Source organism: Heterodontus francisci, chromosome 19 (genome assembly GCF_036365525.1).
Source record: "Heterodontus francisci isolate sHetFra1 chromosome 19, sHetFra1.hap1, whole genome shotgun sequence".
Classification (NCBI taxonomy): domain Eukaryota; kingdom Metazoa; phylum Chordata; class Chondrichthyes; order Heterodontiformes; family Heterodontidae; genus Heterodontus; species Heterodontus francisci.
In genome coordinates, this window is record NC_090389.1 from 3,157,876 (window position 1) to 3,170,748 (window position 12,873).

At 44.9% G+C, this 12,873-nt stretch overlaps 1 protein-coding gene across 4 annotated transcripts in view; it reads right to left on the reverse strand.

The window, feature by feature from the left end:
* The window catches only part of LOC137379934 (NCK-interacting protein with SH3 domain-like), a 423,995-nt gene that overhangs the window by 140,614 nt on the left and 270,508 nt on the right, over positions 1-12,873 (reverse strand). For all 4 annotated transcript variants that reach the window (XM_068051320.1, XM_068051319.1, XM_068051318.1 and 1 more), the window contains one exon: positions 8,087-8,215. In XM_068051320.1, the coding sequence (XP_067907421.1) occupies positions 8,087-8,215 (129 nt within the window). The remainder of the gene's footprint in view (positions 1-8,086; positions 8,216-12,873) is intronic.

Below are 12,873 nucleotides of genomic sequence, written 5' to 3' on the forward strand. Positions count from 1 at the left end.
TTGCTGCAGTACATCTTGCAGATGGTACACACTGCTGCCACTGTGCGATGGTGGTGAAGAGAGTGAATGTTGAAGGTGGTGGATGGGGTGTCAGTCAAGTGGGCTGCTTTGTCCTGGATGGTGTTGAGCTTCCTTAGTGTTGTTGGAGCTAAACCCATCTAGGCAAGTGGAGAGTATTCCTTTACACTCCTGACTTGTGCCTTGTAAATGGTGGACAGGCATTGGAGAGACAGGAGGTGAGTTACTTGCTGCAGAATTCCCAGCATCTGACCAGCCCTTGTAGCCACAGTACTTAGATGGCTGGTCCAGTTCAGTTTCTGGTCAATGATAACCCCAGGATGTTGACAGTGGGAGATTCCATGATGGTAATGCCACTGAATTTCAAGGGGAGATGGTTGGGCTCACTCTCTTGTTGGAGATGGTCAGTGCCTGACATTTGTGTTGTGTAAATGTAACTCACCACTTATCAGCGCAAGCCTGAATGTTGTCTAGTCTTTCTGCGTATGGACACGGACTGCTTCAGTATCTGAGGAGTTGCGAATGGTGGTGAACATTGTGCAATCAGCAGCGAACATCCCCATTTCTGATCTTATGCGGGAGGGAAGGTCATTGATGAAGCAGCTGAAGATGGTTGGGCCGAGTACACGAGCCTGAGGAACCCCAGCAGTGACGTCCTGGGACTGAGATGATTGACCTCCAACAACCACAACCGTCTTCCTTTGTGCTAGGTATGACTCCAACCAGTGGAGAGTTTACCCCGATTCCCAATGACTCCAGTTTTGCTGGGGCTCCTTGATGCCATACTCAGTCAAATGCTGCCTTGATGTCAAGGGCAGTCACACTCTTGGGTTCAGCTCTTCTGTCCATGTTTGGACCAAGGCTGTAATGAGGTCAGGAGCTAACTGGTCCTGGTAGAACTCAAACTGAGCGTCACTGAGCAGGTTATTGCCGACTAAGTTTCACTTGATAGCACTGTCGACGACACCTTCCATCACTTTACTGATGATTGAGAGTAGACTGATAGGGTGGTAATTGACCAGATTGGATTTGTCCTACTTTTTGTGTGCAGGACATACTGGACAATTTTCCACATTGTCGGGTAGATGCCAGTGTTGTAGCTGTACAGAAAGTATGGCTAGGGACATGGAGAGAGACTGCAGAATATTGCGGTCGAGAGGGATCTGGGTGTCCTTGTACATGAATCAAAAAAAATTAGCATGCAGGTGCAGCGAGTAGTTAGGAAGGCAAATAGAATGTTGGCCTTTATTGCAAGGGGGATGAAGTATAAAAGTAGGGAAATCTTGCTACAGTTGTACAGGGCATTGGTGAGACCACACCTAGAGCACTGTGTACAGTTTTGCGTTTCCTTGAGAAGGGATATACTTGCATTTGTTCACTGGGCTGATTTCTGGGATGAAGACGTTGTCTTATGAGGAAAGGTTGAGCAGGTTGGGCCTATACTCATTGGAGTTTGGAAGAATGAGAGGTGATCTTACTGAAACATAAGATTTTGAGGGGGCTTGACAGGGTAGAATTTTTTTAATTCTTTCATGAGATGTGGGCTTCACTGGCAAGGCCAGCATTTGTTACCCATCCCTAATTACCCTTGACAACTGAGTGGCTTGCTAGGCCATTGTAGAGGGCAGTTAAGAGTCAACCACGTTGTTGTGGGTCTGGAGTCAGATGTAGGCCAGACCAGATAATGACAGTATTGGTGGAACCAGATGGGTTTTTTATGGCAGTTGATGATAGTTTCACGGCACCATTACTAAGACTAGCTTTCAATTCCAGATTTTTATTAATTAATTGAATTTCAATTCCACTAGCTGCTGTGGTGGGATTTGAACTGGTGTCTCCAAGGCATTAGCCTGGGCCTCTGGATTACTAGTTCAGTGACATTACCACTATGCCACCATCTTCCCTGAGAGGATGTTTCCCCTCATGGGTGAAACAGTTTAAAAATAAGGGGTCTCCCATTTAAGACGGAGATGAGGAGGAATTCCTTCTCTCAGAGGGTCGTGAATCTTTGGAATCATCTTCTCCACAGAGCAGTGGAATCTGGGTCAATGAAGACATTGTTATGAACATGGCCTCACCATCACAAACATATTCTTTCGTCAGAAAGATAAATATAAGACAATGTGGAAACATCCCCAATGCAAGCACTGGCACCTCCTGGACTACGTCATTGTCTAAGCCCGGGATAGAAAGGATGCACATCACCCAAGCCATGCAGGGTGTAAACGATTGCTGGACTGACCACAGACTGGTACACTCCATCATGAGCATATGCCTGGCACCTAGTCACCAAAGATCCGAATCCAGGAGAAGATTTAACATCCACATTCTCTAGGATTTGAAACCAGGTGCAACTTTCTTCCCATCTTGCTCTCACAGGTTCAGATGATGACAGTGTGGAAGGGCTTTGGGACAAAATCAAATCTGTGATCCAGGAAACATGTACCCAGATCATCGGGTTTGAATCTCTCAGGCACCAGGCTGGTTCGACAAGAATGATAAAGAAATACACAAAATTCTCGATCAGAAACGCCAAGCCTTCATTATGTGTCAAAATCACCCTGCATCACAGCAGAAACCAGAAGAATATTTACTACTCAAATCTGAAGCTCAGAGATAATGTGTCATCGAGAATAAGTGGTGGGTAGAGAAGGCCAATGAAATCCAATGTTATGCAGACCGGCACGACACGCACTGCTTCTTACAGGCCACCAAGACAGTCTAAGGACCAAAACAAATGGTCCCTCCCCGCTCCGAGCTGAAGACGGCATTGCTCTTTGCAAAGATGATGCAGCTATCTGAGACTATTGGAAGGAGCATGTGGAACCTTCTTAATTGGGAGTCAACAGTATCGGACTAAACCATCAAAACAATCCCTCAACAGCCTGAGAGATCATATTTGGGTATGCTGCCAACACTTGCTGAGATACAAAAGGCTATTCAACAGATGAAGAACAAGGCATGTGATCTGGACAACACTGCTGCAGAAATCTATAAAGCTGGTTATGAACTCTTGCTCAAACACTCAGACCTTTTTACAGAAATCTTTGAAGAAGAGGTCCTACTCCCAACTTCCGCTATGCCATCATTGTCTTACTTTTTTAAGAAGGGCGATAAATCCATTTGTGGGAACTACAGAAGCATAGCCCTTCTGTACACAGTGGGGAAGATTCTCACACGAATCCTCCTGAACCACCTCCCACTCGTCAGCGAAGACATACTTCCGGAGACACAATGTGGTTTCCGGCCATCCAGGGGAACCACAGATATGATTTTTGTCACTCGACAAATCCAAGAAAAGCGCCTGGAACAATGCAAAGAGCTCGAAATAGCCTTTACTGATCTGTCAAAGGCCTTTGATTCCATCAACCGTGAAGTTCTTTGAAGAGTCCTCCAGAGACTTGGATGTCCAGCAAAATATGTTACATCCTGCGACTGTTGCATGACAGTTTCACAGCAACCGTCCTTTGCATTGGATTGGAGGCCGAGCTCTTTCATGTCTGAACGGGCAACAAGCAAGGCTGTGTGATTGCAGCAACTCTCCTCACTATTTATCTCAGCCTGGTCATGGAACTCATTTGTGATCAACTTCCACAAGGGGTCATGATTGAGTTTTGACTTGACGGGAAGCTTTTCAATCTTAACAGGCTGAAAGCATCCACGATTTACAATATGTGATGACTGTGCAGTGGTGGCCCACACTGCAAGTGACATTCAGTCCACCCTCAACCTCTTCAACTCCATATACAAAAGGATTGGTCTCGTACCCAACATCGCAAGACCAAAATCCTCCACCAGCCCTCCGCCGGATAAGGATCTACATGTCCAGCTATTGTTATTGATGGGGAGACTCTAGAAATCTTTTAAGATTTCCCATATCCTGGCAGCTACCTTTCTCAAAAGGTCACTATCGAACTGGAGATCCAGCACAGAATCAGCTGTGCCAGTGCAGCCTTCCAAAAATTGCGTAACCATGTCTTTGACAACAGAGGTCTCCATAAGAGGACAAAGGCTTTAGTCTACAACGCTGTTGTTGTCACCACTCTTCGATATGGCAGTGAGACCTGGATCACCTACCAAAGGCACCTCTGGCTGCTGGAGAATTTCCACCAGCGGTGTCTCCACATGGTACTCAAAGACACAGGCGAACAAACTCCAATATCCTCACCGAAACCAATTCTTCCAGCATCGCAACCATGATCATGTGAAGTCAGCTCCGCTGCTCGGGACATTATATCTGCATGCCAAATAATCGGCTTCTGAAGCAGATCCTCTTTTTACAACTTACGGATGGCACCCAATCTCAAAGAGGACAGAGAAAATGTTTTAAGCAGACTCTGAAGGTCTCATTGAAAAAGGGTCAAATTAACCTCGGTGCGTGGCAGGAACTTGTTGCTAACAGTAGCAACACCTCATCCAACAAGCGTCGAAAGTGGAAAGGGAGAGAGAGCAAGACCCTGGCTCGAGAACTCCCGTCCCTCAGGGCAACACTTGGCCTCTCTGTGCAAAGACCTGTAGCTCCAGGATTGGCCTGCTGAGTCACCCGAGGACACATAAATCATGAACCCTGGTAGACATCATCCCCGTTTCAAGGGACTGATGACGATGATGCTCAAGTTTGGGGAGCAGACATTAGGCTGGCTTTCTGGAAGAACAGATGGTCACGGAAATGGTAAGGAAGCAAACTATAACTTTGGAGACCCGATTTCAAAAGTAGCAGTGTCCCTTCTGACAGGAGAACCAACAGGATAGTACAATTATGAACAGTTTAACTTAGAATTTATAATTATAAGCAGGCATTACAGGATGGAGGTGACACAAAGTGTGTGACACAGGAAGTAAACTGGACAAACAGAAGATATGTGTGTACCCAGGACTGAGGATATGGGAGGGAGGTCTTTTGACTTGTAAGTTGGGAGGAGGGGGATCATCTGAAAGGAAGTGCTCCAGGCTATTTCCCTCGTGAATGATGGGGAAGTTCCCATTATAAATGGAGGTCCAATAAATAGAATTGATAGGAGTGTAGAAATGTGACAGTGGTTCTGAAAAGTTAATACACTGGCTTTTATCTGGTCAATGTTTGGTGCAGTAAAGCAAATGCGTACATTTCCACAAAAGCCACAATATAAATTGCATCTCACTGCTAAATTTAATCAGAAACACAGTATCAGGTTATCACTCTAATAAAAAAACAATGGGAATCAATGCAAAGGGATTTACATTTTGTTGTAACTCATTTATCCAACTGTCAGTGTAAAAATGATGTGGGCTAAAAATTGGTTTTGTTAATTGATTACATCAAATACCAGAAGTCAACATTCTTAAATGAATAAGCCTTTTACTAATTTGTGTTTGAAATCTGATTTAATTCTGTGCAGCACAATTTTAAGCTGCACTAACACCCCACGTGCTGTATCCTCTTCACAGTTCTTCACCTTGATCAAATTATGCAGCTATTATGTTTTGGGGTTTATTATTTAAGAGGGCTCCCAACAGTATTGCACCAATTAAATCTAATTTTCAGCATTCAAAACATAATGAAAATATCACCAACTTTCATTTCTTTAAGAGATGGGCTGAAGCTGTTTTCCTGGACCATTACAGGCTGCTGTGTCAAACTGGCAAGCAATCTGTCCTGACCCAATCTTCACCTCCCTCTTGCACGAATTTAACCCTTGCCGAATACGCTGCTGTTTTCCCATTAAATAGCTTCCGCTCTTCAAATGCTAAGTATGAAACTGCAGACCACCCTGAGAGTGATGTGGCAGGGTAGAAAACAGTTACATATCCCAAAGTAAATCCATACTTATTCAATGGATTTTCTCTCTTTGGTTTTCAGCCTCTAGTAGGCGGATTAGGGGGAAGCCTGTCCTGGAACAGTGTCATTCTGTTGCTAGGAGATCGAAGTAGGTGACCCAATCAAAGCCCAGGACCCAACCCAACTTTCTCCCTGCTTACTGCCTCTTTCAAGACACTGAAGAAATTCACTATGTGGGGAAAATGATGCAGAAAAATGCTCTGATATGACACAAATGGATCATACACCAACAAGGGATACACACAACACACAGTCACACGTGCGACACACATTTGTCATGCACCATTTACAAACATATCAAGCACACAACATATACAGAGCACACATGGATCACAATTACATTGCCAGTCACAGACACTTATACAGGGAGTCACTTACACTTGTATAGTAAGCAACCTGTACCAAACCACTTGGACTTGGTTCGTGTTCCCCAGCCACTTACATAGGTGGCGAGCCCAACCTATCCTGTCACTAACACTGAGTAAATTGCCCCAGTTACTTACAGGAATAGTGAGCTACACATCCCCAGTCACTTACACTATTCTAGTACACCTACAAAGCTGGCATCTACCTGGCAATGCGGAAAATTGCCCAGCTATGTCCTATCTACAAAATGCAGGACAAATTCAACCCGGCCAATTACCGCCCCATCAGTCTACTCTCGATTATCAGTAAAGTACTGGAAGGTGTCACTGACTGTGCTATCAAGCAGCACTTACTCAGCAATAACCTGCTCAGTGACGCTCAGTTTGGGTTCCACTCAGCTCCAGACCTCATTACAGCCTTGGACAAAAGAGCTGAACTCAAGGGGCAAGGTGAGAGTGACTGCCCTTGACATCAAGGCAGCATTTGACTGAGAATGGCATCAAGGAGCCCTACAAAACTGGAGTCAATTGGAATCGGGGAAAACTCTCCACTGGTTGTAGTCATACCTAGCACAAAGGAAGATGGTTGCGGTTGTTGGAGGTCAATCATTTCAACCCCAGAACATCACTACATCAGAGTAGTGTCGTCAGCCCAACCATCTTCAGCTGCTTCATCAATGACTTTCCCTCCATTATAGGGTCAGAAGTGGGTATGCTTGCTGATGATTGCATAATGTTCAGCACCATTTGTCAGATACCGAAGCAGCCCATGTCCGGATGCAGCAAGACCTGGATAACATCCAGGCTTAGACTGATATGTGGAAAGTAACATTCGCGCCACACAAGTGCCAGGCAATGACCATCTTCAACAAGAAAGAATCTAACCATCTCCCCTTGATGTTCGATGGCATTACTGTCACTGAATCCTCAACCATCAACATCCTGGGGTTATCATTGACCAGAAACTGAACTGGACCAGCCACATAAATACAGTGGCTACAAGAGCAGGTCAGAGGCTGGGAATTCTGTGATAAGTAACTCACCTCCTGACTCCCCAAAGCCTGTCCACCATCTACAAGGCACAAGTCAGGAGTGTGATGGAATACTCTCCATTTGCCTGGATGGGTGCAGCTTCTACACACAAGAAGCTCAACACCATCCAGGACAACGCAGCCTGCTTGATCGGCACCCCATCCACCACCTTAAACATTCACTCCCTCCACCACCGACGCACAGTGGCAGCAGTGTGTACCATCTACAAGCAGCACTGCAGCAACATACCAAAGCTCCTTCGAGAGCACCTTCCAAACCCACAACTTCTACCACCTGGAAGGACAAGGGCAGCAGATACATGGGAACACCAGCACCTGCAAGTTTCCCTCCAACCACACACCATCCTGACTTGGAACTATATCGCCGTTCCTTCACTGTCACTGGGTCAAAAACCTGGAACTCTCTGCCTAACATAACTGTGGAGCACCTACACCAGATAGACTTCAGCGGTTCAAGCTGGTGGCTCATTAACACCTTCTCAAAGACAACTAGGGATGGTTAATAAACATTGACCTAGCCAGAGACACTCATATGCCATGAATGAATTAAAAAAAAAAAGTGAGCAGTGTATCTGTCCCCAGTCACTGACACTGATACAGTGATGGGGTTTTGAAACGATAAGTCTTCATGCCATCACTCCGAAAGGAACCTGATGCAAACTCTAATCGTGACCTCTGGGACCAAGTTTGCTGTGTGTCTTTCTGGACAGGAAGTTGTCAGCAGCTTATTTGAAACTTGTGATTGCACTTATAAGCACTGCCTAGCTTTTAGGACTCAGCACTGAAATGGAAAATCTGTCTGCGTGGCTCTGAACTGTCTGAAAGTAACTTACCGAGCATGTGGAGATTGAAAGAGAGCAGTACATTTGTAAACAAGTCTGGAAGTTGTTCCGTGGAATCAGACAACAACCCATCCTCAATTACATCCAGTAGAAATTGTATGAAGTCTGAATTCAAGTGTTCTGTAAACACAAAATGAGGTCTTAAAATGTATCCATTATTTTCTACAAAACAAGTTAAATATATCAACAGGATTGCATAGCTGTTGAAAAGGATGGTGTCTAAGGGAAGGGGGTGCATCTCTTGGACATTGCCCTCCCCATGCGACTACCTGGGGTCATGCACAATCCTATACAGCTGGAATGATGCCCTCATGTTATCCTCTTTGACCAGCTCAGGGTCCAAAGTGAATGATTTTGGGAAGTGTCAACCAGCTTCAGGTCTCAAAGGTCACAAAAGCACTCTAACTGCAGTGTTAATGAGGATATCAAGGGTTAAACTACAAATGCCACACTGGTGAAGTGGGCAGAGTGTGCCGAGAGGAAAAGGGAGGAAAGGGTAGCAAGTTACTCAAGGCCAGCAATTTATCACAGATGTAAAATTTCAGCAGGAAACAGACCATCTGCTGTGTTATTTTCATTCTTCATTCCAAAGCACCCTCCACACTTTTCAGACTTGGGTTACAAAGATCAGGCTTAGATCAGGAGGGAACGCAACAGAAATTACATTTCTTTAAATGTGGTAATATGATATCATGCTATTCAGGATGTCATTCATGTAACTCTTTCACTCGCATATCCAATATTTTTGCAAAATATATTGCTTGAATACAGGCCAATTTTTTTTTTACTTCAGTTGGTGGAAAGAACAGAAGACTGAATGAAAGAGGCTTTTTGAAAATCATTTGGATTTGAAGAGATAATAGGAGATTGAGGAGATAACTACTGTTATATTGAGGATGCTCAAAACTCAAAGAATGAAGATAATCCTACCAATTTACCTTTCTTCTTCATACTGCTGGTTACCAAGATGGTGAGGATCTGAGAGGAAGGACTACCTTTGGACTGAGAAAACATCAGCTCCTAATACCGATCAAACCAAACTGAAGATTGTGCTTGGCAGCCAGCCAGCCCCAGACATTTGTACTTTGTGAAATACTATGCTGATCCACTTGGCTTTCCATGGAGATTTATTAGGATGTGCCTGAAGGGTCACTAGTGACAGAGTTGAATTAGCAGATGGAACCCAGCAACTGTGAAAACTCCAGCAGCTAAACATTGAGATGGTTTTCCCAACTGCCTGAGAGTCAGATTTAAAAAAAAACTTCTGACCTCTTTTATCAACAAATACTTCTCTGGGTAATGGGAATTTGCATGGTGCTACACTCTTGGCTCTCTATTGGTCAGTTCCATTATCATGTTCTTGTATATGATCCCCATGCGACTTTGGCCTCGCCCTCCCCTAACCAGCTAAGTTACCTGTTGCCCAATAAGCTGTTCCCTTACATTAAATGTATAAATATTAACAAATGGTTACCCCAAATAGAGCTGTAGCCAGCATCAGTGCGGCATTGTTCCAAAGGGTTTAGATCACACTGTGAACACTGCTCCATTTAGCAAAATTGAGATTGTGCAAATTAAAAAAGATTATGGTGCAAATAAGATAAGGTTGGATGCTACCCAGAATGGGTTTTCAGCTTGTCTAAATGCATTCATCATGAGGAGAGGTTGAGTCGGTTAGGATTATATTCGCTGGAGTTCAGAAGAGTGAGGGGGAAATCTCATAGAAACCTATAAAATTCTAACAGGACTTGACAGTGTAGATGCAGGAAGGATTTTCCCGATGGTGGGGGAGTCCAGAACCAGGGGTCATAGTCTAAGGATACAGGGTAAACCTTTCAGGACTGAGATGAGGAGAAATTTCTTCACCCAGAGAGTGGTGAGCCTGAGGAAATCGCTACCACAGAAAGCAGTTGAGGCCAAAACATTGTATGTTTTCAAGAAGGAGTTAGATATAGTTCTTGGAGCAAAAGTGACCAAAGGATATGAGGGGAAAGCGGGAACAGGTTACTGAGTTGGATGATCAGCCATGATCACAATGAATGGCGGAGCAGGCTTGAAGGGCCGAATGGCCTACTCCTGCTCCTATTTTCTATGTTACAACCTCAGTGAGACCGTTAACGTTAAAATAAGAGATATGAACCCCCTGACTAATTTAAAGAATTACACGACAAGACTTCAAATTTACGACTTATACTAAACTAAAAGAAATCCCCTTTAACTAAATAGTACTTTGTAAGTAGCTGATACCCCAGATTAAAATCTCACACCATACTTCTACGTTACAGTCCTTTTTGATGGCAAAATCCTTTGTGGTTAAAAGTCTCAAACTCCTCCCAGTAGCATTGGATTAGATCTCCCAGACATTTTTAAAAATGAATCCTCTTCCCTCACTTCTCCGAGCACTTCAAATCTGGATATCTGTGAATAAGGCGATTCATGGGGATCCTGTTGGTCTTCTGCTGCTCCGCAAGCTTCAGCTTTCAAAACAGGTTGAAATCTTTGCAGCCTTTTATTCTAACAGGCATCCAAGAGCAGGTGTTCCCTCTCTCTCACTATCTTGAGGGCACAACTGCTGGTTCATTCTCTTACAGCATGTCTGCCTTCTGAAAATCTGTTAAATTTATCTGGACACAAAAGTCAATAGCTTATTGATCTGCTCCAATGTGCAGAGTCCAGAAGTCTGGTTTCATGGAGCCACCTGGGCCTTCCATTGTTCCCAGGTGTTAACAGCTGCCTGGTACAATTGCATCTTCAGAATCACTGACTCCTTGTTTTACAGCCCAAAAGTCTGGGAAGGTGAAACCCATTGTTCTTCAGGTGTGACTCCTGCAGTCTCTGTTTTTCAAAACAAAGTCTTTGATCTGTCTTGTCCTTTAATTAATAATTAATAAGTAGAATAACTAAACCAGAGGGAGGAGATTACTGTATTTAGTTAGCGTTTAATATTTATAGTAGGAATCTAGCACTAGGGACCTTATAGTTATAACAATTTAGTAAGGATTTAATAAGTATTTATTTATTTTAAATTAATTTATTAATTGGTGCTAGAAATGTCAGTTAGAGGGGTGAAGTGCTTTACCTGTGAGATGTGGGAGGTCCGTGACGCTTCCAGCGTTCCGGACGACTACATCTGCAGGAAGTGTACCCAGTTGCAGCTCCTCACAGACCGCATGGATCGGTTGGAGCGGCAACTGGATGCACTTAGGAGCATGCAGGTGGCAGAAAGCGTCTTAGACAGGAGTTTTAGAGAAGTGGTTACACCCAAAGTGCAGGCAGATAGATGGGTGACTGCTAGAAGGGGCAGGCAGTCAGTGCAGGAATCCCCTGTGGCTATCCCCCTCTCTAACAAATATACAGTTTTGGAGACTGTTGGGGGGGATGGCCTATCAGGGGAAAACAGCAGCAGCCAGAGCAGTGGCACCACGGCTGGCACTGTTGTTCAGCAGGGAGGGACAAAGCGCAGAAGAGCAATAGTTATAGGGGACTCTATAGACAGGGGCACAGATAGGCGCTTCTGTGGACGTGAAAGAGACTCCAGGATGGTATGTTGCCTCCCTGGTGCCAGGGTCAAGGATGTCTCTGAACGGACAGGGGGCATTCTGAAGGGGGAGGGTGAACAGCCAGACGTGGCGGTACACATCGGTACCAATGACATAGGCAGGAAGAGTGACGAGGTCCTGCAGGGGGAGTTTAGGGAGTTAGGTAGAAAGTTAAAAGACTGGACCTCAAGGGTTGTAATCTCGGGATTACTCCCTGTGCCAGGTGCCAGTGAGGCTAGAAATAGGAAGATAGTGCAGCTAAACACGTGGTTGAACAGCTGGTGTAGAAGGGAGGGTTTCAAATATCTGGACCATTGGGATCTCTTCAGGGACAGATGGGACCTGGACAAGAAGGACGGGTTGCATCTAAACTGGAGGGGTACAAATATCCTGGCTGCGAGGTTTGCTAGCGTCACTCGGGAGGGTTTAAACTAGTGTGGCAGGAGGATGGGAAGCAGAGCAGTAGGACAGCTGGTGAAATAAATGAGGGGGAATTAGTAAATAAGGCCAGTAAGACTAAGAGGAAGAGCAGGCAGGGAGATGTTGCGGAGCACAGCGGGACTGGTGGTCTGAAGTGCATTTGTTTCAATGCGAGAAGTAGAACAGGTAAGGCAGATGAATTTAGAGCTTGGATTAGTATTTTGAACTATGATGTTGCTGCTATTACAGAGACTTGGTTGAGGAAAGGACAGGATTGGCAGCTAAACGTTCCGGGATTTAGAAGCTTCAGGCGGGATAGAGGGGGATGTAAAAGGGGTGGGGGAGTTCCATTACTTGTTAAGGAGAATATCACAGCTGTACCGCGGGAGGACACCCCGGAGGGGTCGTGCAGCGAGGCAATATGGGTGGAGCTCAGGAATAGGAAGGGTGCAGCTACGATGTTGGGGGTTTACTACAGGCCTCCCAACAGACAGCGGGAGGTCGAGGAGCAGATATCTAGACAGATTTTAGAAAGATGTAAAGGTAACATGGTTGTAGTGGTGGGTGATTTTAACTTCCCCTATATCGACTGGGACTCACATAGTGCTAGGGGATTGGATGGGGCAGAATTTGTAAGGAGCATCCAGGAGGGCTTCTTGAAACAATATGTAGTTAGTCCAACTAGGGATGGGGCCGTACTGGACCTGGTATTGGGGAATGAGCCCGGCCAGGTGGTCGAAGTTTCAGTAGGGGAGCATTTCGGGAACAGTGTCCATAATTCCATAAGTTTTAAGGTACTTGTGGATAAGGATAAGAGTA